Genomic DNA, 26,785 nt, shown 5'->3' with positions numbered 1-26,785 from the left:
AGTATTTTAGTAAATATTTTAGTAAAACTGTAAGTCATCTAGAAAGCCAAGGTCATAATTAAAACATATGCTTAATTTACCAAACAAACAAACAAACAAACACCCCACCACAGTTTTTCAGCACAGCATTATTTTCCCGGCTTCAAAGTTAACAAATTATAAAGCCATTTAAAAGCTGAAATATACTGTAACAGTTTATGGATATTTGCAACTCAAGAGCCGAAGAGGTAATAAATTGTTACAGATCATGTAACCTAAATTTTATTTTTTTTTTTCCCCTCACTTTTAGAATAACAGATGGAGAATTCCACTGGCTGCTAAGACATTTCTCCTCTTATTTAATATATGTGTATATGCTTGCCAAAAAAATGAGTCTAAATAGCCTACTTAGATCAAATCTGCTATTGTAATCAAACAGCAGGCAGGCACAGAGTTATTCCTCTATTTTGTTATGTATTACTCCCAGTCGCTCCAGGACATTCCAATATATCAACATTAATGTCCTTTTGTCTTGCACCCTCATCATGTGAGGTCTCACTTCATCATGTTGGCCATACCAGGAGATGGATTTCAGACCTTATATGGGAGAATATTTGAGGCTTTAATAGGGACTTTAATATAATAATTGATTATTTTAAATAAGCAGCTTAACAGAAAAGACGACAATGATCTAACTGGTCTTCAGTGGAGATTTTTAAAATCATCACTGAAGAGAAAAGAGAATCTGTGGTACACAGATATTTAAGCACCTAGGATAGCCCTACCCTAAGCATTGTTTAAGCCCAGTTTTTAATTAGCAATGAATAGGGGCTATAAAGGAATAACATACAAACTGTAGAACAAAAGGACTTAGCACACTAGTCCCATGCATTGCGTTCTCTATGCCTATTCACCCACCCTGTCAGCTTGAAACCTTCATCTGGTCAACTAAACATAGAAGTGCTGATGAGATGAAATGTCTGCAATCACAAATCAACATGTGTGATGTGGGGAGGCCCCTTTCTTAATTCATGCTGCAACATTATGAGAACAACCAGTCAGCCTTGAGTACAGTGAGGGGGTTCTAGCTCTAAATATGAATTCTTCCATAAGTGGTAATTGCAGACAATCAAACTGCATGCATGGAAACGAGCTCTTGAGTGATATCACCAATGCAATTGCTCTGGGCTGCTCACTGCTCTTCATGTGTTGAGATCTCTACATAACAATATTGTCTGAAGGGGGCTGTTGATTCAAAAATAACACAGGAGAATTCTATTTCAAATTATCTGGGCAAGTGTGCAGAGAATGTTCCTTTCAGCAAAAATCTCTGGCATTTTCAAATGGCTCTTGTAAGGGCTGAAGGTGGTGAGATGTGATCCAATGATTCTCAAGCCAGACAGAATTAGTATGGAATATAAAAGAGATATTTCCAACTCTCAAGGCTAGCCAAAGATTGATTCCTGCTTTCTGCTGTAGGCAGATCTTCTGCCTAAATATGAACTGTTTCTTGTCTTAAATAAAGCAACTTATCTAGCCATGTGGAGTACGTGAAGCTTTTACTGCTAGTTAATTGGGCTGAGATTTATTGCCTTGCCTAGTGTGAAGTCTGATAGCTATTTCCCAGGAAGAGCCGGATGACACCTATAAGAAAGGTGACATTTTCATCCCACCTTCATGGCATCTTTTCACCTGTGGGCAGGAGCTTGGGAACAGAATTGGCCTTGAGAGGGATTCTATTCCATACTATGTCCTATATTATTTGCATACTCATGAGTTCGGGCAAATGTGTAAAGAGGACTTGTTAAGTTATAAGGGTATGCAGCTAGGAGCTAGACCACTCTCTCCTTCAAGGCTTGAAGTGACATGGTCTTAGATAGGAATCCTTAACTTTTCTGAATTGGTAGAATACCTGGAATTTTGAGACCATTCCAGATATTCTACCAATTCAAAAAAGTTAAGCCACTGGTGCAAATTGGCAGCCATGCAGAGGTTGGGAGGAAAACTGGAGCAAGAAGGGAGAATGGAATGCAACATGCCTGAAGAGGACATGGCTGGTTGACTAAAATACAGAACGTGTGTATTTGTCTTACACATTTGTCTTTTCCTTTAGTATTACCTTAAATAAATGAAGCCTTCTTGTACAGAATGTCCTCTACTAGCCCTTTTTTGTATATTTCTATGCATGTAAATGTTATGATCTATTACCGTGTTTAAAACAGAACGTTTCTTCAAGCACAATAAGGACAAAGTGTGGGTAGTCTGTCTCAAATACAGCTTACTGTGTTGAGTTAAACTTTATATATCTAGACAATTAGTAGATGAATTTCAATAGATACTATAATTGCAGGGAGTTAATATTCAAGAATTTGAAAGTATAATTTGTACTAATGTAATTGAAGATAAATGCTCACAAGCTTTTCAAAATTATTGTTTTACTTGCACTTAATGCTAATCTTACCTATTTTCTTTACAATCATGGCTGGGTTCCTATGGTGTGGTTATCATTATGTGATTTGTTTGATTTGGTTTAATATGTTGTTCAAACCCAGCCTCTCTCTAGTTCAGTGTTTCTCAACCTTGGCCATTTTAAGATGCAAACTGGCTGGGGAATTCTGGGAGTTGAAGTCCACACATCTTAAAGTGGCCAAGGTTGAGAAACACTGCTCTAGTTGCCTGTCCATTATCCAACAGAAGGTTGGGGCAGCTTGCTCTGCTCTGCTCTGAGTTCTAACCAGCAAACCTGCATTGCTCTTCAGTAGTATAGAACAGGCCTAATCCTATTTAGGACATATCTTAGGTAGGCAGCAGTCCCCTCTGCTGTCAAATGCACTTCACTATCTCATTCAGTCCTAGGAGCTACCCAATTTCAAACTGCCTTTGGCCCACTTTTCTTATGTGTTAGTCTTAAGAACAAAAAATATTCTGGAGAAACTACAAATTATCTCACTTTTTTTGTCAAAGCAAGCCTCTCTGTTGCTTTCTCCAGGAAAAACGCTTGTTTTTTAAAGAAGGAAAGGAACAACAGTGATGAAAAAAATACTCTGCAAAGACTTAATGAGACAATGATCAAATAGTACTAACTTGTTACAGTTTTGTCTATAAACTGCCCTATAAACTTCCCCCAAAATGTGTATCAGCATTTAAAAAAAAAAAATCCTACATATGAGAGATCTTTTGCTATGTAGGTCAAATGCAATAAATAAAAGCAAAACATTGACTCTACTAAAAGGCAAAATATTGTTGACTCCATTAAAATGTAAACTCTTGTGCCGACTATCATTACCACAGATGTTAGAGAAAGATTTACAAGCTCATGCATACAAGACACTTTGTCCATTCAGTTCTGCATAATGAACAAATTACATTCTGCACTACATTATCTTGGTAAAATCGGCCGGGTAATTGGCCCAAAGCAGGAGAATTAAACTTGTTCTGAATTAATATGAAACTTTGCTTAGGTCTGATCTCATGTTTCATACACCGATGCACAGCATACTTTAAAAATTCCAGGCAGGCATGCAGAATGATTGTTCAACAGCGAACAAGATCTAGGCCACCAATGTCACCCAAGCAGATCTTCTGCTCAAAAACATATGTGTTCCTTTATCTCCTCCCTTCTGCCATTCTTACACCCTGTCTAAAAGGTTATTTAATCCTCTGAGGCAGATTTTGGGGCAAGAAGAATAGGAATATTTTGGACAGCTTCTACCATGCCTTGTCACTAGCCATGCTGGTTGGCTTGAAATCCAAAACATTTGTTTTCTTCCCATTCTCTACCCTATGTTGCATCTCATTCATCAGTTTTGTAGCTTCTATCCCACATCCTGATGAAGGTCTCCATTTCTTCTTACCATATACTGAATAAAACAGCATAAATCAATAAAAGCATGCCTAAACCACAAATGTTAATTCCAGTTTATTTCTGAATATTAAACTGGGCTAAATTAACTAATTCTTGAAGTTGCAGTATTTTCTGCTTCATTTTGATCATGTTGGGGAGAAAAATGTTCAGACAGACTTCTCAAGGTAAACAGCTCATGGTACCACTACAAATGTAATAAATTTGTAAAAAACCCATTACAAATGTAATAAATAAAACACAATATTCTGCATTTTAAGATGACATTGGTGCTTCCAGCAAGGTCTCTTCAGAAAACTCAGAAAATTGGAAGATATGGGAGTTATAAATTACAATTAGAATGTATGGAGCGCTTCTTTAATGACCATAGCTGACCAGGTGAGAGCATTCCTCTCCTCTCCTCTTGCTCTCTACTCTTCATCTTCGGTTTTTCATCTGCCTTCAATTGTTTGCAGACACTGAACATGAACTGTCCTCAGGAGGGAAGTGAGTTCTCTCCCTCAACCCATGTGTTATTCCTCTTGTAAAAAAAATTTTGGTATATTTTTACAAAATACAGAGCTACCTAAAGTTTGCTATACTTCTCCAAAACTAACAATAGCACTTCCTATCCCTAAATCCTAATATAGTACATAGGCATTCACATCTGGTCACATGTAAGGCAGCACTTCTGGTTACAGCCAACGTCTCACAAATAAATATATTTATTTATTTACACTTTTTTAAAAATACACAAAAAAATCCCACAACTACAAAAAATACCCACTATAAACCAAAAAAAGAGAACACAATTAATGACAAATCATAAGAAGCAAAACAGAAAAAGGAAAAAACCCTGAACAATCCAGGCATATTATCTGTTTATCAAGTACTAAACGATATATGAAAATTTCAAATTAGAAAAAAGGAAAAACTATTGTAAAGTATCATGAAGTCTCTGCCAAAGTGAAATGTATTGCATCATTATTTGATTAGTGGGAAAAAACTGACTTTTAAAAAATGGATACATTTCATATGTCTTGAATATCTGAAATATAGTGCTTCTCCAACTTCTCAAAATAATTATCTTAACAATTCCTCACACTTTGAAAACAATCATATTCCACATTTTTGGAACATAATTCCACATAACATTAATGTTAACATTAAGAGATTTCCCAGTAAATCTACTTTTATATATTAAAATATGATTCCAAAAAGGTGCCAATAACTCACAAATCATATAGGTTAACAACCTCTCAATTTTTTTTACATCACCAGCAGAGAAAATCTGACATCCATCCTTTCAAATACAATATTTGGGGCATCCAAAACTCAAAACAGAATCATCACCATGCCTTCTCCCCCATCATGGCATCAAGGCTACCAGAACACCTGGCAAACAAGTAGGCAAATTTCACAGAGGGCTACATCCCCATCTTCACTCAACCATCTCTCTATGACGCAAACTAGATCTACATGGTCATCCATTACAAGCACCCTTTCACCACTGACCCTCCACCAAGTAAGTCTACAACAACACCAGGCATGACCAAAGTAGAATCACAACTGTCCTTCTCTAGCAATGCTCTTTACCAGCTGTCTTCATTGCCTGCTGAGCACCATTCCACAATATTAGGCCATATGTTACTTTCCTCCCATCTCTTCCTCCAGTTTCTCCACTTCATCCAACTATATCCTCTTCTTCTCCACCAGTATATGTAATCCTATTCAGCAATCCATTCCTTCATCCCACAGATCTCTTCTTCTATCAACCACCTATCCACAATACCTAAAATCCTAACTTACTTACCAACTATCTACTCATTCCAGTTGAAAAATAAATCCCACTATAAAGTCCACCACTTTCAATGGCATGCTACAACAGGCACTATCCTAAACAACAACAACATTTACTTATTAACTCACTTGCTAGCCATTGATCCTTTTAGGAATAAAGGAGCAGAAAGAGTTTCTATTCTCAACAGAACCTTTTCCAGCTTGAACAACAAGTTTTCTTACTCTCTGACAATCTCACATTATTGCTTTCTTCCTGTTCTTTGGTCCCAATTCTTAGTTTCTGATTCCTGCTCATTACAGACAGCTGCCTACATCCATGGGCCCCAAAGAAAAGTAGTTTTCTAGAGAATTTCTCAGCCATTTTTAGCTTCTTCTTTGGGGTCTATAGATAAGTGTTTTTCTAGAGAAGTTTGTTTACTTATTTATACATCGTATTTATATAGCTGCCCATCTCACAGAAGGCGACTCTGGGCGGCATACAACAATTGAATAAAATAACAAATGGATAAAAACAATCATTATAAAAAAGATAAAAAGTGATATTTAAAATGCAAACATTATCAAAAAATTTAACAATTTTAAAATATACAAACCCCAGAGAGAGAGCAGAATATCAATATACAGTAGTGGAGCCATCTAAGAATGTCAAAGAAGTTACTATTGTTTCCTAAAACACATCCTCAAAATCACTACAAATCATGTATTTATGTAATATAATGGTTTGTGCTCTCTTTTTAATGCTTATGCACAAGTCAGGATTAGTCAAGAGTTAAGAACAATAAAATATTACAGCATTACCAAAGCCAAAGGCAGGGAGGAGCAGGGGGGTGGCGAGATGCATTTTAAAAGGCAGTTATTTACTTGTAAAATTTGATATCCAGGTGATTTTTAAAAATCAAGCTTACTTCAGAATATACAGTACTGTATATTGAATAAACTAAGATAGGCTTTGAATATTGGAAGCTCTGTGTGGAAAGTTCAGTCGCTCATCAAAGGAAGCTGTGCTTGAATTGAATGCCTGAATGAAAAAATAGATTTTTAAAGGGCTTGTTCTCTTCAACACTTAAGGCATATACTACTTGTAGCTGTGAATTTGTCCCTTCAAGATGGATTTTAATTTTCAAAAGAACTTAAATTTAAGATAAGGCCTTTCAATTATCAAGTATTTTTAATCCTCTGCATCAAAAAATCGTAGTAATGTTTTGATTGTTTTTCTTCTTTTGACTGAAATCCCAGCAGTGAACCAAATTGATTGAAACCAATGCTAACTGTATTAATGCACTAGCAGTTTACTTTGCAATTTCTAGGCCTGATCTTACTTAATCAATGGCAGAGCATGTTCTTTTCCTAGAAGTTAACTAAAAGACACATATAAAATATTTACTAAGCTCTTCTATGATAAATTCATAATCTTATTAAAAACATAATAGCATTTGTTTCCATAACTGAAAATCAAATGTTATGGCAGGAATGGACAATTTGCAACCCCAAAATCCCATTTTTGTGGCATGTGGAATACTATCCTAGTCCATCCCTGAATTTCAGTTTCCTATCATTTCAGCTATGAAAACGCAGGAAATATGTAGTATTAGCCTAGCCTGGCTTCAAAAAAACCAAACAAAACAAAACAATCCACCACCAACAAACTAGGAGACCTCACCAGAAGCTCCACTTTTGCTTTCCCAGTTTTGCTCTCATAGGTGACATACATCCACTTCTCTTGCTATTGTTACCTCACCTACCACAGCTACAATAAAAACTACCGAAGTGAGGCCCACAATTACAAAAAAGTTGTCCACCCCATTGCATGTATCTTCACCCTAGATGCAGATTGGGAAGAAAGTATATTGTTGTGAACTGTACAAAACCAGTTTGGGCAAAAACTATGGAATATGCTGAGAGCTGAAGACCAGCAAGAAGTGTACAACTGTTTTCAGATGCTTCTAGTAAACAGTTATAAATAATCTCAAAATTGGAAAAGTGAGCAGATTCTGCCTAGACAAAATCTGAAACATTTAATGAACTTGTGAAATTCCTCAAGGCTCACTTCACACTAATACTCTCAGCCGCAGACTGTGCGACAATTGAAATTCTACAAAAAAGCATTCAATAACCTGGAGTGCAGTGTAATCTTTTTCAATATTGCAAATTTGGGGACTTCTTAACTGAGGAATCATCTTGAATGTGTGGTTTATGATGAAATACTCCAATAAAGGCTTTTGTCTGGGCTAAATGTGAGATTTGCAGTGGCTCAAGAAATGGCATTAGCCAGTGAAACTCCATCATAGAAATCAAAGAAGGAATAACTAATGTAAATGCTATCTACATGAAGCAGATTGAACAGTGGACAAAAGAGTCAGCAGAAATTAAGAAATGCATCCTTCACAATTTCTGCAGACAGACATAGGTATACTCAGCCTCTTCAGGGTACAGAGGGTTGCATCAATGCTCTGTGAACAGATTTAGAGATATGAAGTGCAGAATTTGTTTAAAAAGAAGTCTTACATGAACTTGACCGATAATGAAGACCAGAAGGTATATCACATTCAGAATCTCTGACAAGGAACCTCTGCAACAATATTCATTAATTGTCATAAGTATGAGATGGAAGTCAGTTCTGGACCTGGAGTATCCATAATAAAAAAGAATACTTTCTATTGCAACTTTTTACAGGAGTTTCCTCCAATCATATTGATGCCATCATGTTTTCTCATGACTACAGTGAAAAAAAGACTGCTATTATACATACAGTTTTTCCCCCCAAGGGAAGCTTTCAATCATCATTCAGATAGGAAACTCAGAAATGTCTTAGGGAGAAATTGGTTCAGCGTCCCAGGAGTTCACCCCATTACTATTGGTTAGCTAACAGATGTTATTGGTAGATTTTCCAAAGTACTTTCTGGGGAACTAGGAGCTTATAAAAGGAAGCCATTGTCATTCCAGTTGGATCCATCTGTTGCACCAATCTGCATCAAAGCCAGAAATATGCCTTTTGTCCAGCATGAAAAAAAACTGAACAGTTTGAATACCTTATAGGGCAAGGAGTCCTTGTATCAATGGCAGAGACTCAGTGGGTTACCTACCCACTGCATCAGTTCTGAAACCTAAGAGGAAAGTGAGATTGTATGGAGAATATAAGTGTACTATGAAAACAGCATCCATATGTACTGCCTAAGGTCAATCAATCACTTGATGTTCTTGCCAGAAAGTCTTTGCAAAAGTTGATCTAGCCCAAACATACCAACAAGTGGCTGTTGATGATATTACAGCAGATGTCCAAACCATGATCACCCATCATGGGATTTTCCGAGCTTAGGAATTTCAGTGACCCTTGAGCTTGAGGATTTTGTGGATAGGAGCCTTATCCAAGTTGTCACAATTGCATCCCATCATCACAACAAATGGTCAGGCTGAACAAATGATGCAGCCAATCAAAGATTTCCTGAAGCAGATTGTCAGAGGAGCCCAACCACCACCAGTTTGGCCAGATTTCTACTTGCACACTATGTTACTTCTTGCTCAACGATAGGAAGTGGTTCCTTATAAGTGACTTATGGAGCAATAATGGTTAACACCAGATTTAATTAAGAACTTACAAGATAAATATGAACATGTTCTAGATACTGTTCTATTAGTGCTATTCTCTGTTCATTTATACCACAATAATGAGTTTTTGCAAAAAACAAATTGATCTGAACCTATCCACTATCACAGAGATCACTGGACCTATGTCATACAAGGTTCAGTGTGCAGATGGGCCAGCATGGCATCACCACATTGATCAACTGAGAAGGTATTTTTCTCAGAGCAGACTGGCAGCCACAGATTCACCAGAAGCATCTTCCTCACTTACGTGGAAGTGAAATCTCTTTGAAATTATAAGAGCCAGTACGGGGTAACCCGGATTATTGTTCTGTACTTACAGCAGCTGCTGAAGCAAATTTCCTAGAATTTCTACATCCACCAGTCAAATTCAGAGGCCATTTTGTAAAAGGGTTCCCCCTCACTGGATGAAGCATTACGTTAGCTAAAGATGGAAGGATGTTATGTATTCCAGGTTCCTAGTTATTATTAAGAACCAAGCTAAGGCAAAGAAGAAACAAAAGAGAAAGAATCACCTTTCTGAGAACCTGTTTTATAAAACTTGTCCAATCAGGTTTTTTGAGCCCTAACTACCATTAGCTATCTTGACCTGATGTCCTTGTAACTTGAAATGCTGCACACTGAATCCAAGAGCTCCTTGGATAATTTAGGCTATAAAGCACATGCTTTATAGCCTAAATCCTGTAAACAGGTTCTCCCAAAGGTATGTAATTGGGCAACATCTCATTCCCAATGACTGCTGAAAAGCAGAGATGGGCATGATCTTTTTCATTCTGCATAAATGACATTTTGGTCTACATACCTGCAGAGAACAATGACAAACCAAGGCAATTTTGTCAGAGTTCAGATTTTACCCCATTGGGGCACACACACGTAAGCATACACATTCACAGATTTAAACACACATACTTGAAGATTCTCTCTGTGCATTGCATCAAATGCAGAATTCTTTCAATTAACACAGGGATTCACAATCCCCCAAACACTGATTATCTCTCAGAGGACAAATGCAGCTATTTCTTTAGGCCATCCAAGCAAAAGGAAGGCAGGAGATAATTATTTGCAGATCACCTGCTCCTCATTGGTAGCAGTATTGTTTCCAGCCCTGTTGCTTTGCTGCTCTGTGAACTGTTAGCCACAAGCTGTTTAGTTCTTTATTTATAGTTCAGCACCAACTCGCACCCTTGGAGTGACACGTAAGATCAAGAGAGGCTGACAGCAAGGGTTGCACTGTAACAGGCAAATGTTAGATGTCAGAGACAAATCAACTGAAGCAAAAGACCCGCAATTCAACATTTTCTACACTCAGCATGATATCAGCATGGTTTTGGCAAGCACTTGCAGAAAACTTTTATACTCCATCCTTGATCTTATATGCAATATTCATCTGAGATCTCTAGTAACAGCATCCTGTAATGCTCAGTACTTCACTGTCTTTTCCTGAGAGTGGAGGCCATTGTCTCACCTATTGCCCTGTTGCTCAGTCCTCTTCAGAGTTACATCTTATTTTGTTTTGCTAATAAAAACACTGATCAGATCACCTCTCATCTCAAAGGATTTATGTATTTCACAAGAGGTAGAAAGAACTAATTACCACTCACTTGTTTCTTCTTCCTGGGAAGCTTTGGACAAATCTATAGTTCAATCTAATACCAGCTTTGTCCTTAGAGATCCCAATTTCCATGACTGCAGCCACTCAAGACTCCATCAAAATGTGATCATAATTAGAGGCAAATATGGCTTAAACATAAGCAAGAGTTTTTTCCTCCTCCTTACCCCAACTGATCATCTTGACTGAGGGAGCATTCCTGAGAACTTGACCAATTGCAATTATGCTTATATACTTTTCATTCACTTATTAAGGTATTTCCCAATATGGATTTGAGATTTATTTTTCCCCATGTGCAGTACAACAGTAAGTGCTCTTTATCAACTTCTGAATCACCCTGTCTCTTGCAACAACAAATACAGCATGAAGGTCTGCATTATTTCACGTGATATTGATTCACTGGAGTCTCATAAGGGCTATAGCCCTTTTTTACTTTTTAAAGGAAAATAAATTCTTTCCTGAATGTCTCCCCTTCCCACAACCCTATTTAACAGTGACTCATCTGTGCTTTTCTATCCAGACACTAAAAGAAAGCTCCAGTTTGTCAGCATCAGTGTAGGTACATTTCTGTCTGCAAAATACATTGCTTTGTATTTGATTTAATATTTCTATTTCCATCATCATTGTTATTTACAATAAATGAGGGGAAAGGCTGCAATGGCTAAATATATGTACTATGTACAAAAAGCCCTGATTTAAGTTGCCAGCACTTTCAGGCACAGCTGGAAATAGATTTCAGTGTGAAACCTTGGAAAGCTGCTGCCCAGCCAAGTAAATAATACCCAAGATGGACCAATAAACTGACTCAATAAATGCAGCTTCCTGAACACTTTTATCTTAAAATCAAATTCCCAGTTTCATGAGTTACATAAGCTTAATCTTGCATCAAATACACACTCATCAATCAAAAACCAGTTTTGAATGCTCATTCCATTTAAACATTCTTAACAATCTCAAAATTCTCTTCAAAATGCTGGGACAAGCAGGAATGCTTTAATTTGGTGCTGAAAAGAGTACAACTTCAAAAGTAGCCTTCCCCGGATGTATTGGACTTCAATCCCCAGAATTCTAGCTGACATTTACTTTTAGGGTTATATAAACCACAATTCTTAAATCATCGTTTGTTGAATAAGCCATAGTGGCCTAGTTTACACATCATGCTAAGACACATTGGGTCATTTCACACATCATTTTACTTATTGATTTATTTAATTTGTATAGCTAATTGTGCTAAGTTAAAACCAATCAAACCACATTACTGGGTGAAGCTGGTCTATATTCCTTCCCAAAACTGATGATTTCATAGCCACTACACATTGCACCTTTTAGAAGCAATGCCTAACATAACGTAACGTAACATAACATAACACAATATATATGTATTTGTTTCATATATTCAAAGAATGCTGTTCAATGCCACCTTCCACAAAACCTTTAACATAAAGTCTGAATTTTAAAAAAAATCTATAAGTTGGTGGTGCTTTTAGTCTTGACTATCTGACAAATCCCCTTTTCCCATTCTGACTTCACACTCAAAAAAGCAGCAGGTTTCAGAATAACCCCTCTCTGAGAAACAGCCCAACAGGAAAAAAAATTACATGGCTCTTGTCAGAGACAAGAATTTAATTAGATGTAATTCAAATACTAATGAGGTTAATTGCAGCATGCCAGCATCACCAATTAACTCAGAGCTGCCAACCTTGTGCATCCAGCAGTTGCAATGCTTACAATTAACTTCACACCACATTCAGTCCTCCGGCAAAATCCAGGAAAGATCAAACACTTTTCTTCAATAATTAGGCAGGGTCAGCAAACTCGAGAAAGTCTGATAAGTTCGAAGCAAGAAAGAGAAGAAGGTGAGACCAAAGTGGCCACCTGAGATGGAACTGCCTGCAACAAAATAGCTGATTTTCAGAAGCAAAATTTTCCTTCCTCCCTTCTATGGGTGGGAACAACAAGCTCCCATTTCCACCCATAAACTCTCCCCCCAAACTCAGCCTCTTTGCCTTTGAAATTCAGGAGCACTATTTCAAGGTCATGCTCCAACTTCCCTGCCATCCACGCCTCGGTCTCACCTGGATCCCGCAAGTAACAGAACTAGCCCTGATGTTGGTTCTACAATCTCTTTCTCAGCCTGGCCCAGTGCCTTTGACAGATGGCAGTCATCAGCCCATGAAACCTGACCATCTCACTACCAACCCCTTGGCAGTACTATCAACAGTGTTATCAGTATCAGGGTAACATCCAATCCTGATATTCTTCTCCACCTGAGATTCATTAAATGCACAGCTGGGCCTTGGACAGCAATCTGGACAAGTCAAAACTTGGGAAACTGAAATTAAAATTAAACAGCAATCAGAATCAGGTAGCAAATCAGAACTAAAGCTTAAAACTAGCCACAACTCCAGCAGAATTAGTCAAAGGAAACTGCTGCAAAAAATACACTTCTTATCCCAAAGGACCAGGAGCCAACCTCATGTGTGGAATCTGAAAGATTCTTTGCTAAGAATCTGCAGGTAGTCCTTTACACTTCACTGAAAAGATGTAGTTTTCCTCTTCATCAGACAAAGCAGAGATCTGCAGTTGTTATTTATTTAAACAATTTATACAGCCGCCTAACTCACTCACAGTGACTCTGGGCGGCTTACAAGAATAAAAATCCCAATACAGAACCCACTACACTCCCCCCCACCGACCCACCCATCCATCTTGCCATGGATGGATTGTCTCTACTTGAAAATAAAAGCTATGGGGTAGGACATTGTGCTCAGGACTGCAAAGTGGAAGTGATACAACCCATCATCTCCCTGCTCCACAATCCCAGTGAAAACTGTCTCCCTGCAATGTTATGCTTCCAGAGGAGAACCTTCTATTCGCACTTGATAGGTATTTGGAAGGCTTGTATCTCACCATGGACATCTCCAACGACATTCAGAACTTTCAGAAGATGAGAAAAAATCTGCAGCCTGAGCCTTTCTGGCTCTTGTTATTTTAATGCAAAATTCCAGATGCATGTTTTTGAACTTGAGACCAGCTTTCTTATATCTTCATGCAAAGCAAGGGGGGGGGGGGGAATCCACATTCTTTCCACTTCAGCCTTATATATGACTTGCCTTCCTGGTTTATTTTTCCAGTGAAAAACTCTGGAAGCCTTAACAAAAAGTTTCTATATATTGATGTATCTAAGTAGACACTAGGTTTCTGCAAAAGCAAAGCTAGTACTACAAAATGCAAAAAACTAGCTCTCTAGAGAAGGCTCTGATGCTAGGAAAGGTGGAAGGAAAGAGAAGACGACAACAACTAGTTACAGTGGCAATGAGTGCACTGTCGGAAGACCTGAAGGATTAGGTTGGGGACAGATCCTCCTGGAGAAAATCTATCTATGTGGTTGCTAAGTCAGCACTGACCCGATGGCACATAATCAATCATATTAATAAGCCTGTATAATGACTGGGTTCAATTGTTTTTGCTTAGTATGTTGTATGAATCCAGAAATGGTTTGATTTATGATTTATGTCTTAGAGTACTGTATGAACACAGCAATAGTGGTTTATTTAATAAACCATAATTAAGCAAATATGGCTGAGCACAATGAATAAATCCATTAACTGTCTCACCAGCCATAGCTATTTACTGTACAACGCTGCATATGCCGTTCTGTTCAGTGGAATGTATTATCAGATAAGAAAGCACAGGATCGGCACTGTAGCCTGGAGTGAGCATAATTCATTCACTCATCAGTCCTGCTCGCTCACTGCAACTGTATGGACATGTGGACTGGCAAATCATAATTAAGAATTCCCAAACCTAATGTCTCTTTAATTTTCTTCCTTCTGCTTCTTGTTCCCTTGCAGAGATACTGAACAAGTCCTTCATGAGTCTAACTGGACTTAGGTTTTGTCATCCACTATTATTTGCCCCACTTCTTCAGCACCAACAATATATGAATTCAGATTAAGCGCGCTCTTAAAATGTGCTGTATACATCCACCACTTGTGTGCCTGTGCAACACTACAGCGAGTGTGATGATCACACATAAGGTGGCTACAATATATTTTTGTTAAATTACAGAATTTGGCAAATGGTGGAAGAGGTTCTGTAACACTGACAAAATGTGGGAATGAGCTTTGTATTACCAGGTTATTGTTCCAGAAAAATGCTTTAGTTCAGCAACAAAAGAAAAGCAGAATAAAATATTTTGAAGCAGCAGCCTTTATTTTTCATACATCTCTCTGCTTTATCCTGTATGTAGGGATGGGAAGTATGAAGTTATCTTATCCCTCTAACTTTTTGGAACCCCAGGAGAGAAGGCGCCATCTGTATCTTGGGGGAATGCTGTTCCAGAGGGTGGGGACCATGACAGAGAAGGCATGCTTCCTTGGTCCCATAAAATGACAACATTTAATAGAGAGGACTTGGAGCACACCTACTTTGCCTGAGTGCACTGGGCAGCCAGAAATTATTGGAGATAGGCAGTCCCTCAGGTATCCAGGCCCTAAGCCATGAAGAGAAAACACCTTGAATCGCACCCGGAAGCCAACTGGCAACCAATACAGCTCATGTAACAGCAGTGACCCATGGGCATACTGGGAAGCGGTCGTTACTGCTTGCACCGCTGCATTTTGTACTTCTGGATGGTCTTCAAGGGCAGCTCCATGTAGAGTGCATTGCAATACTCCAGTCATGAGGTGACCAGGGCATGAGTAACAGTCTTAGGGCCTCCTGGTCAAGGAAAGAGCACAACTGGAGCCCAAGATGAGCCTGTGCAAAGACCCTCCTGGCCACAGCTGCTGCCTACTCTTCCAGCAGGAGCTGCAAAGGAGTCCCAAAGCGCATACCAGTCTCACATGGGGAAGTGCAACCCCATCCAAGATCAACAACGAAAACAACTCTGACATGGGGGAGCCACAGCCACTCAGCCCCATCCAGAACCAAACTGCCTCCAGACACTGGGCCAGTACATTAACAGCTTCACCTGTGCAGCCTGGGGTTGAGATGTACAGCTGGGTATCATCAGCATATTGATGATACTGAACCCCAGACCTCACCTAGTGGTTTCATGTAAATGCTGAACAGAGAGGGAAGAGTGTTGTGCCCTGAGTCACCTAACATGTGAGGGGCCATGGGCACAATCTCTCCCCCCTGTCAACATCAACTGAGACTGCCTGCTGAGGTAGGAAGCAAACTACTGCAACACCGTGCCTCCCACTCCCAACCACCACAGCTGGTCAACAGTACTGAAAGCCACCGAGAAATCAAGGAGCACCAGGATAGATGCACCACTCCCATCCCAGCTCTGCCAAAGGTCATCAATAAGCACGACCAAAGCTGTCTCCATACTATACCCCACTCTAAATATTCAATATGCAGGTATTATAGATGGTCCTATATATTAAATTCCTCTTTGTGTATGAATATGTATATATTTTCTTTTATGCAAAATAGCGTATCTAAGATATCTTTTTGCACAGAGGGATCCATGGAGGGGTCCAAAAAGTAAAAATGGTGGTTCTAACTGCTCTTGAAGCCCTGCCCCTTGTTATATGTGTTTGCTGCATGTAAAAGGGAGCAGAGCTTGAACTGCATGGTTGTGATCGCCATATGACTTTCTTGACTTCCACATACCCCATGGACACCCCTGCTTTTGCATAAGAGGATCCCAACAAATGCTGATTTTTCAAAATGTAATCTTCAATAGATTCAAAACTAGATTTTGATAAGTTTCTCCTTCTTTTTAACTTTACCAAATACCCCCTCCTTTCTCTCTTGCAGTGGTACCATTATGGCTTGACTATATAATGAAAGTGCAGCCCTGCTCTTTGACCAGTGATAGAAAACCATAGTGGCTTATGCAAGAAAATGTTGTATTGGCTAGCTGACTCAGGCTCTTAAAAGCTACAATATTTTAGGTGACACTGTGTCCCCACATCTGCAGATAGCCATTAATTCAACCAGTTGGTTATGTTGAAGGAAGCATACAGCCACTGAGGGCATCAGAACAGTAAAGGACTATCCCTTCAGCACTCTCATATTTTCATTGCTGGCATGACCCCAAAAGACAAACTGGCTCAGCTCATTGCCAATCACATCCAGGGATTGGGCTGCAGTCGTAAACAACCAACACAGAAAAGCTGTTGAGATTTATAAACATCCCAATAACTATAACAAGAAGGAAGTCTGAAGGTTAACAAAGCCTGGTGCATATTTCAAAGAAAGACCAATAAAAAATTAACTCATTTAGAATTTTTTCAAATTAGACCATCCAAATTCACCTCGATGAAGAACCAATCAGAAAGTGGCTTTCCAGAATTCATTTGACATGGTCTAATTGGAGATTAGTTCTGTTATAAACACAAGAGCTTAGTTAGTTCCTACTTAGTTGCCTGCAAGCTGCCAAGAAGTGTGCTACAGACCAACCACTTCTACCTCTGAACATGCCAGCCACAACTGCTCAGGAAACGTCTGGATACCAAACAATTACACCATGGTTTATTTGCCTGGAAGCTTAACACCATTGGAATGAAGCCTGGATCGATATTTTGTAGATTCTCTGTATTCTGGTAAGTAGCAGCCCAGCCAATGGGAAAGGAGGAGGGAGATGATAACAAGAAAGAAAGCACCCTGGTGCCAGCACATTAAAAAAATAAAAATAGGACAGCACTGGAAAGATAATAGTCATGGAAAGACCCCCTCAGATCTGATGGGCCTCTAGCCTTTGGCCTACCTTCCAATCACTTACCTGTCAACTGAAAGGTGGACATCAATCACACCTATTTATCAACCTCTATAAAGCTAAAATAAAATAAACCTCTTCATTCCTATTATTTTTGTCACAACCTTGATTATCTTTCTTTCTGCAGATCACCGTGATAATTAGTTAACGCTAACAAATAATGAAACTGAAGTTGGAATGTTAGTCATTCTTCACTGTTGCTTTCTTTTCCACTGCTAAACTGTAATATTTGAACAAAGATGCATTTATTTCCATGACTGTGACCTTTCAAATGTTCATTTCTATTGTTTATAATCTTTTTCCTTATAGGCTGAAAACATTATTTTGACTGGCCTGAAATTTGTGGATTTTACCTATTTATGGCTTGTATATCTCAGCCTTATTTTATTTACTTACTTACTTATTTATTTATTTATACATCAGTTTTATATAGCCACCCATCTCACACAAACCGACTGTGGGCGGCTTACAACAATTAAAATAAAATAACAAGTGAATAAAAACAGGCATTATAAAAAGATAAAAAGTTATCATTAGAATAAAAACATTATCACATATTTTAAAAAATAGATTTTAAAATATACAAACCCCACAGAGAGAGCAGAATATCAATTACAGTTGAGCCATCTAAGAATGTCTCCGGTTCCCAAAGACCCCCAGGCCTTATGACACAACCAGGTCTTGAGGGACTTCCTAAATGACAGCAGGGAAGGGGCAAGCCTCATTTCAGGGGGGAGAACGTTCCACAAGGAGGGAGCTTATTCTTTGTCACTCTTCCCCCAGCAGGCTCAAAAATTCATATCTTGGTGAAGGCAGTGGAGGAGTGTTTGATGGCTGAATAACTATGGCTATGCTAAAATCATTAAGAAAAAAATATTTTTAAACCAGTATCCTAACCTCAAGTAACAGCCCTCTGTATTACAAGAATTTAATAAATTATATTAAGAAATAAACAGCTATTAAAAAGTTCATCTCTGTTATTCAGGATCAACTCATAGATTAGTGAAAAGGTGTAAAATATCAACGGTTCTTTAGGTGAGAACTAGAGTCAGAAGATAATTGCTATCGGGATGAAATTCTCAACAGCATAAGTCTCCAGTTAGCGGGAAAGATGGTGTGAAAGCATAGGGGTGGGCAAGGGATGGACAAGTGAGAAAAATAGCATTGTGCCATTGTGCCACATTGCATGCAAATACACAAGGGGTATGTACTTGCATGCAACATCACAACAAAGGTACAAAAAGGCAGAACTTGCATCGTAACATCAGGATGCATATTTGTATATCATGCTTAAGAACAAATGTCTACATGTGAAAGATGGAATGGGTGATGCCTGAAATATGCAAATCTGCAGGATTTGAACTCTGTTCCTTCCCATCGCCAGGGGGTTTCCTGAAGATTTGAGCTCTGTTCCTCCAGCCCCAGGAAGGATTTCCCCTCCATGGATGGAGGGGAGGGCAATCCCTTCGGCGGGCTTTAGGAAAGCAAAAAGGCTACCTACGCAGAGCTGAAACCATCTGGCAAACAGCCCTTTCACTCTCAAAGAGCTTCCGGCTGGGAGGATTTCAGCTCCACACTGAGCTGAAATCCTTCAGCAGACAGCTCTTTTGCTCCATTCGCTTAACGATCCTGAAGATCGCTTAACAACCACAACCAGGAGTGCCCGGATTGTGGCCGTTGAATGAAGCAGTCACATGGGCATCTCGCTTAACGACTGCTTTGCTCAGCGACTGAGATTCCAGTCCCAGTTGTGGTTGTTAGGCAAAGACTACCTGTATATTCATCAGCAGAGGAAATGACAGCAAATTAGAAATGCAGGTCTATCAAAAAAACAACCCACACTAACCAAGTGCTCCATTACCAAAGTAACCCAACCTCCCACAAGAGGAGTTGTATAAGAACATTATTCAGATGAGTACAAATGCACCGCAGCAACCCAGAACACTAGAAAAAGGAACCAGACCACCTATACAACATCTTCCAACAAAATGTATCCCCACACAATTTTATCAAAAAATGCCTGACCTACTACAGTACAACCAACACAAGCAGTGAAAAGGATAACACTACTGTACATCAAAAGCATCTCAGAAACAACCAACAGACTATTACAACCACATGGCATCTTGGTAGCACACAAAAGATCTTAAGTAAACCAAAAGTCCCAGGAGCCCAAGAATAAAAAACAGGAGTCATCAACAACATACAGCGTAAGGACTGCAACAGCCACTATGTAGGACAGGCAGGCAGAAGGCTAGCAGAGCACATCCATGAACACCAACTAGCAGTCAGAAGACACGATGAAAACTCCTTAATCACACAACACATGGACAGACTCAACCATAGTTTCAACAGGGAAACTGAGCATCCTAGACCAAGCTAAATCCAAAAATGCTAGGGAATTCCTGGAAGCTCGGCACCGAGATGAATCAGCCATCAATAGACACATAGAGATAAACCACATTGACACCATTCGAAACAGACAGTTAAAAAAAAAAAGCTAAGAAGGAAACAAAAAGAGCAGAACACATCCTCTCCAGCAGCCAACACCCAGATAGGCAGGGATTAACACCAGGCAAACAATCAAGCAGAAAACAATACCCTAATCAAGGAACTATCAAGGAGAAAACCACAGCCCCACCAACACTGGCAGGGCAAGCTACTGCATATAAATAGGGAGCAAACCCCACACTCACAAGCACGGATGATGCTACCTAGTCAGGTAATGAAATGCCTGCAAGCAACCAACCAACCTCAGAGAGCACCAAGGACTCCATTGCACACATTGCATAAAAATGTATCCTTTTTATAACTTCAGTAATAAAGTTTCTAAGAAACAGTAACACAGCAATATGTAAACTGGTCCGTTCTCAGTCAAACTTCCTAAAACTTTCATAAAACATTGGAACCAATACAGCCTGCAATTATAGGCCAGCTATGGACCACTACAGATTCAAGTTTATTCAGTCTATATATATAGATTATTGTAGCTACATCACTACTTTGTATCCTCAAAGATTTGGGGGTTCACTTTTAGACTTTTTGTCTTTTCTAGATGTAACTGGCAGTCATTCTTTCAGCAAGCACCTTTGCTTTCAATGATCTAGAAATTTTCCACAAGTTTTTTTTTATTCTGTTCCACTACTGAAGCATCAAATTAATTTTCAGCATAAGTTCTTTCATGATGTCTCTAGCATTATTTGCTAATGCCCCCTTTTCTCTCTTAGTGAGTCATGAGCTTCATGTTTCAAAGTAGCTTACGCAGATAGCCTATTACCGCATTTGCAATGAATGAGGGAAAATGCTTGAAATAATTTGTTATGCCATTTCATTAACAGAATACATCCACTGTTTTGCCCACTAAATAAAGGGAACTTGTTTTCATAGTAGAAATGCCATAATTTGCATTCATCAGAATGATTCCCTTCCCTTCCCTTTGAAGCCTTTGATTCAGTTCTATGCCCATTTATTTCAGTTCTATAAAGTACTCCTCGAACATAAATAAAGATGTATATTATTTGTCAATTGCCTTGATTTCACTGGAAATATCTTACGTGACATTATTGTATTTGACTTTCTGCTATATGAGTTAAACATTGCAGATGCCTTCTTCTTCTTCTGCAGTCTCTTGAACAAGGAAATCTAACCATACTGGAATTCCACAAACAACTGATCTTCATGAGCTCCACTGAATTATTTGAGAGTTCTGTTATTTCTCTTGTCAATGCTGATTAAAAGGCTGGAGTTGATACAGTAAGGGCTTGTCAGCCACAGAACATTGTTACAGAAACTGAAAAGGTCAGGATGATTATGAATTAAGGCACACACATTTAATCGAGACAGATGTGTGCCAGGTTGTTTTATATATGGCACTGTTTGTTGAACAGACTATTGCGTGTTCCCAAGGGCATGCTACAGGAACCAACAGCCCAGAAATTCTATTGCTACCACAATCTGTTTTAACAGGACAATTTGGGTATTTGTGTTTAATATTTTTTAAATGAAGAATTCTGTCTTCTGTGTATACATTTCCATCACTGCTATCATTTCAAATAAGGTAATATGCAAGTGCACTAAATATTTGTACATATGGATTTATTTAACAATATCCAAGGAGTTTTAAATTAACGTCAGTAAACTAAGATTCGCCCAACATATTTAGCTGCACTCCCTCCAATTAAAATACTTAGTACCCACAAAAGCCTCTCTGTCTCCTTGCCAGTACAAACTCAATAACAACACATTAATTAACAATTTGCTGCTCTTTCAGGAAGCCCCGCATCTGTCTGAGGAGGTTGCTTCATAGTATATAATGCCCTTCAGTGCCATCATTGGCATGATTAATTCTAATATCTATCCTTCAGACCCTTTCATCATATCAAGCCACATTTCCTGCTATTTCAAAAGGTACAGCATATCCATGAATGGAGAGCGGTTACTAGAATTAATTCTGCAATATTCCAAGGTCAACTTACCCTTGTCCCAATCTTCCCTGTCACTACTGGCCGAATGCTTACTAGATTCACCTACTACGAAATCGACTCTCAGCCTGCCACAAGGTGTGTCACAGAGGCAAAAAATAAGCAAGCTCTCTGTCTTTTATTTCTTTTCCTTGATCAAATTCTTTATATAAAGATGGAAAAATATTTTTTTACAAAGTAGCGTGGTTTATCAATCTGATCTAGAAGAACATTTGTTCTGATATATAAAAGGTCAGTTCAAAAACTGTTTTCCAAACATGAGATAAGACTTTCCACACCACTTTTAAATGTTAGGGTTGAACAGCCTTCCTCAGTTTCGGCTAACAGTTGTACTCCCAAATCATCTTGAGGGCTTTAGGCTGAAGAAGGCTACCTCAGAAAACGATACTAGACAAGTAGTATTAATTATCTTAAATAAGCATGGAGAACATCTGTATAATCAATCTGGTTGTACAGTGTGTTAGATTGGAGCTTCCCAGGTGGTTGGAGTTGTGAAAATAAGGAGCCAACTATATATACTGCCTTGAACACTCAAAGAAAAACAAGACATAAATGCAACAATATAAATATATAAACAAATGTGAACACCTAAATCTTACTTTTATAGGTCATAGGAGGATTCATAATATAAATCAAATGAATAAGAATTCTTTTTCCTTGGATTATGAGTTCTAAAATATTACAAGTAGCTTAATGAAAATGCTGCTATTTCTAACCACTGGCTAAAGCATAATGCAATAATGCTGCAATAACAAAGTCCCATTAAACTCTAGGTTTGTTCTTAATTGATACGTATAGAATAGTGGTATCTATTCTAATCATATCTAATAAAATGGAAAATATTAACAGATCTAAGATAAATCTAAACATTTTGGAAAGACACCATTATTTTTTTCACAGTAAACACCACTTCAATTTTTATTACAAGCACAATTCAAAGTACTCTGTTATAAATGAGGTTTCAGAATATGCAAAATATCTGTGTCAAAGAACTTAACTTTGGTTTAATTCTATAGTATGTCTGCAGTGATTTTTCCAGTGGGAATATGAAGAATGCAAAATGTTGAAAAGTGTATCTAGTAAGATCAATTCACATTACTCTCTACTTGGTTTCAAAAGATGGTGCACTCAGCATGCAGCAAAGTAAAACATTCATCTTTAACTTCTTGTTCATCACATGAGTCACTTGGGGAAAAAAGTTACTGATTCGATATCATGGAGAGCTGGTGGTCAAAAATGAGGAATAATCAAAGCCCACTATTCCATGAAGGGAAGATGTCCCTTCAGTTATGGAACTGACTTAGATCCTGGGGGAAGGGAGAAGGGAATATTAATTCTCCCGGTAGCTCCAACTTCTTGCTGTTCCAGGGGATCTCCCAGCAGATTTGTGGGGGGGGGGGGGGAGGAGACTAGGGGGAACTGTGAAAACTGCCTGTCCCCACTTGTGTCTTTGGGAGTGTCTAGTGAAAGTTGGTGCAGTTTACAGAAAATCATGCACTTCAAAAGACTAAATAATTAAAAATTCATCTAATGATACTTACAGCCAATCATCATCATAGCAACAGCAAAGATCTTCTCTCCATCTGTGGTTGGTGCAATGTTCCCAAATCCAACACTTGTCAGACTAGTCATTGTAAAGTATAATGAAGAGATATAAACAGAATCCTTGCTTGGTCCGCCTTCCCATTTTCCGGTTGTAGTGTTCAACTGATAGGGCGATCCTATGGATTCCCCTAGCTGGTAGAGCCAGCTTTCATTTCGTATTGTGTTTTTATCCTCATTGATAACTTCATAGTCCCCAATACTGTACCAAATGCAGGCCAGCCAATGGGCTGCAAGACCAAAGACACACACCAAAAGAACCAAGACAGCTGCTCCATATTCAATATAGTGGTCCAGTTTTCGAGCCACACGACCCAGTCGAAGCAGCCTGACTACTTTAAGAGAACTGAACAGACTACTGATGCCCTAAAGGAACAAAGCAAAACAACCCGTTAGTATTATATAATGTAATATTGTTGTGAAGAATAACTTGACTATATATTTAGATAGGTTCAAAGTCCCATTAGAGCTGCGAAATTAACTCTATGCAGACCAAATAAATAATTCACATAAGTCAGCTTTATCCTCGATCCATTCTATAAGTGGGCAGAAGGGTGAAGAGGTGGGTCCCAGATGAGAGAAAATTAGGCCAGTCGGTTTACATTAAAATTGACATGTCTTAATTTCCTTGGCAATTAAATTGCTTCACTGGTTTCAGCAGAACTTAAGAATGCTTATTTATGATTGGGACACAGATACTGAACAAATGATAAGAAATTGCGGTAGAATTTTATAGGCACTTATGTAGTCAACATTGTTCTACAAGTCACGGACTTGTCCTTGTATTAGTATATGCTGTGTCCCATTTTAATTTTGAAAGCATCCTAAAATATTCAAAAGACAAAGATTATAAGAATTTATTTAATGAGAAAGTTTATTTCATTAGCCTGTCATCAAAAAATCCTCAATTTCTAACTCTTAGAAATAGTTTTCAATCAAAACTATTATCTACTCTTAAAATACATACAATTTCACAGAATCAACATAATTTCATAATAAAAATTATTAATGCTATATTAGCCTTCTCCAACCTGGTATACCTGGTACCCTCCAGATATGTTGCACAATAAGTCTCAACATTTCCAACCAGCACTGTCAGTATCCATGAAAACTGATGGACAGTGCCAGACTGAAGAAGTCTGCTCTATATCCTTAAAATCAATAATTTGCACATTAAATGGAGACAATGCTATGTGGACTAATTGATATTACTTCCTCACCATATTTCAAAATGCAATATACTCCTGCCAAACAAATAACGATCTAACAATTCCAATTAAATAATTAAAGCAAGCTTAACAAAAAGAACAACACATTAAGTATATAAACTAGTTTCAGTGATGTCAGCAATCATTTGAACAAAATCCCTTTCTGAGTTTTCAATCAGCCCCTTTTTAATTTAGATGAAATGGGATCTGGCAAACAGAAACAGAATTAAGTGAGCATTTTTAAGAGATCATCACCGTACCTTGCTTCTTCATTTCTTCAGTGATTATTTTAAAGGAGATATAAGCCACAGAAATCAAAAAATCTTTAAAATATTTTATACATCATTAAAGTATATAAATTAGAAGTTGCAGTCCTATATATACCTATGCAAAAGTAAATTCTACTATGACCCTGGGACATATTTTCCAATGGTACTACAACCTAAAACCAACAGAAACACACACACACACACAGCATGAAAAGCTAAGTTACAGCAGCAAATCAATTTCACATATCAAATCTCAACAAGGTCTTAACCATTTTTCAAAGTAACTCTTATCTTCTCCAAATGCTTATTCTACCTTCACCATGTTGCTAAAATTCAACACAGGTTGGATCTGTGCTAAATATCTCTGATAAAGGATCTCCTAAATAATGATGTCACCACGGAAAAGGCACTGTTCGTAATATCAGCCAAGACTGTGCAAAATAACACTACATAGCTTTAAAGCAATGCCGCACACATTAACTTTGGTACTCAAGGGAAACAGGGCTACAGAAAGTTTTGTGCAAATCAAACTTTTTTTTCCACGTATCAAATTAAGACTGGGAGAAAAGTGGTCATTTAAAACAGAGAAAGGCGTTAAAACATACAGCTGCATTAAAGCCATGTGGACAATAAAACAAAAAGGGTTTAACAGCATTTCTCAAACTAAACAAAGACAGGATAAGGTTAACCTCTTGAGGAAGAAGTCTGCAACTGAAAAGCTACCAAGGGTAGGGCCTGTTCCATGCTCCACTGATCTAACCTCTCATAGTGGTAGGACACATGGAGGTATAATAGTTAGTTCTTACATGGTCAAAAGTAAACAACCCAAGCCTAGATCAGGGCATTACTAAAAGTAGGAATGGATAGGAAGTGTACTTTCACATAAAAGATAATTGCATCTAGCCATTTACATAGAGGAGGCAGGAGAAAGGCAAAAGAAATTGGATTTCACTGCTGTATAAACAGAACTGGAATTATTTCATAATAGTTTCATGGTTCTGCTGCAATATATCTGCGTATCTGAGTTTTCATGTCCTGAGAAACTCTTGCAGTATTTTGCCTTGTCAGCTGGGAAGCCTGATAGGAGGCATCTATAAAGCAGCAAGCCTATACGAAGAAGTAATCCAGTCTCCAAGTTGCCAAAGGAGTGAGACAAGGCTGTATATTCTCCCCTTATTTATTCAGCCTACATGCAGAGTATATATTGAGGGAAGCTGGATTGGAAGATGAATGTGGATTTAAAACTGGAAGAAGAAACATTAATAATGTGCACTATGCACATTACTCTGGTAGCTGAAAATGCAAATGATCTGCAGGCTCTAGTAATGAAAGTCAAGCGGCACAGTGAAAAATGGGATTAGGATTAAATATAAAGACCAAAATAATGACAACAGGCACAGCAACCAGCCTCAAAATTGACAATGAAGATCTTGAAATGGTGGATAGCTTCTGCCTTTTAGGATCACCTATCAATAGTAGAACCAGCAATCAAAAAATACACTGCAGACTAGCTCTTGGTAAAGTAGCCATGAAGGACATGGAAAAGATATTCAGATGCCATGATGTGTCTACACCTATTAAGATCAGAACCATGCAGGCAATGGTTATCCCTGTGATACGCTATGGAGCAAAAGTTGGACTTTGAAGAGGCAAGATAGAA

The 26,785-nt window shown here is 38.3% G+C and overlaps 1 protein-coding gene across 1 annotated transcript in view; it reads right to left on the bottom strand.

Annotated features, from left to right (window-relative positions):
• Window positions 1-26,785, bottom strand: part of KCNH1 (potassium voltage-gated channel subfamily H member 1) — a 246,286-nt gene that overhangs the window by 143,371 nt on the left and 76,130 nt on the right. The window contains exon 7 of the mRNA XM_088151395.1: window positions 23,588-24,014. Coding sequence (XP_088007521.1) covers window positions 23,588-24,014 — 427 coding nt within the window. The remainder of the gene's footprint in view (window positions 1-23,587; window positions 24,015-26,785) is intronic.

Source organism: Python bivittatus, unplaced genomic scaffold (assembly GCF_059951505.1).
Source record: "Python bivittatus isolate LINGU-HERP-01145 unplaced genomic scaffold, Pbiv_v1 ctg000020_np1212, whole genome shotgun sequence".
Taxonomy (NCBI): Eukaryota; Metazoa; Chordata; class Lepidosauria; order Squamata; family Pythonidae; genus Python; species Python bivittatus.
The sequence above is the reverse complement of the archived record's forward strand: the minus strand, read 5'-3'. Positions and strand labels throughout refer to the sequence as shown.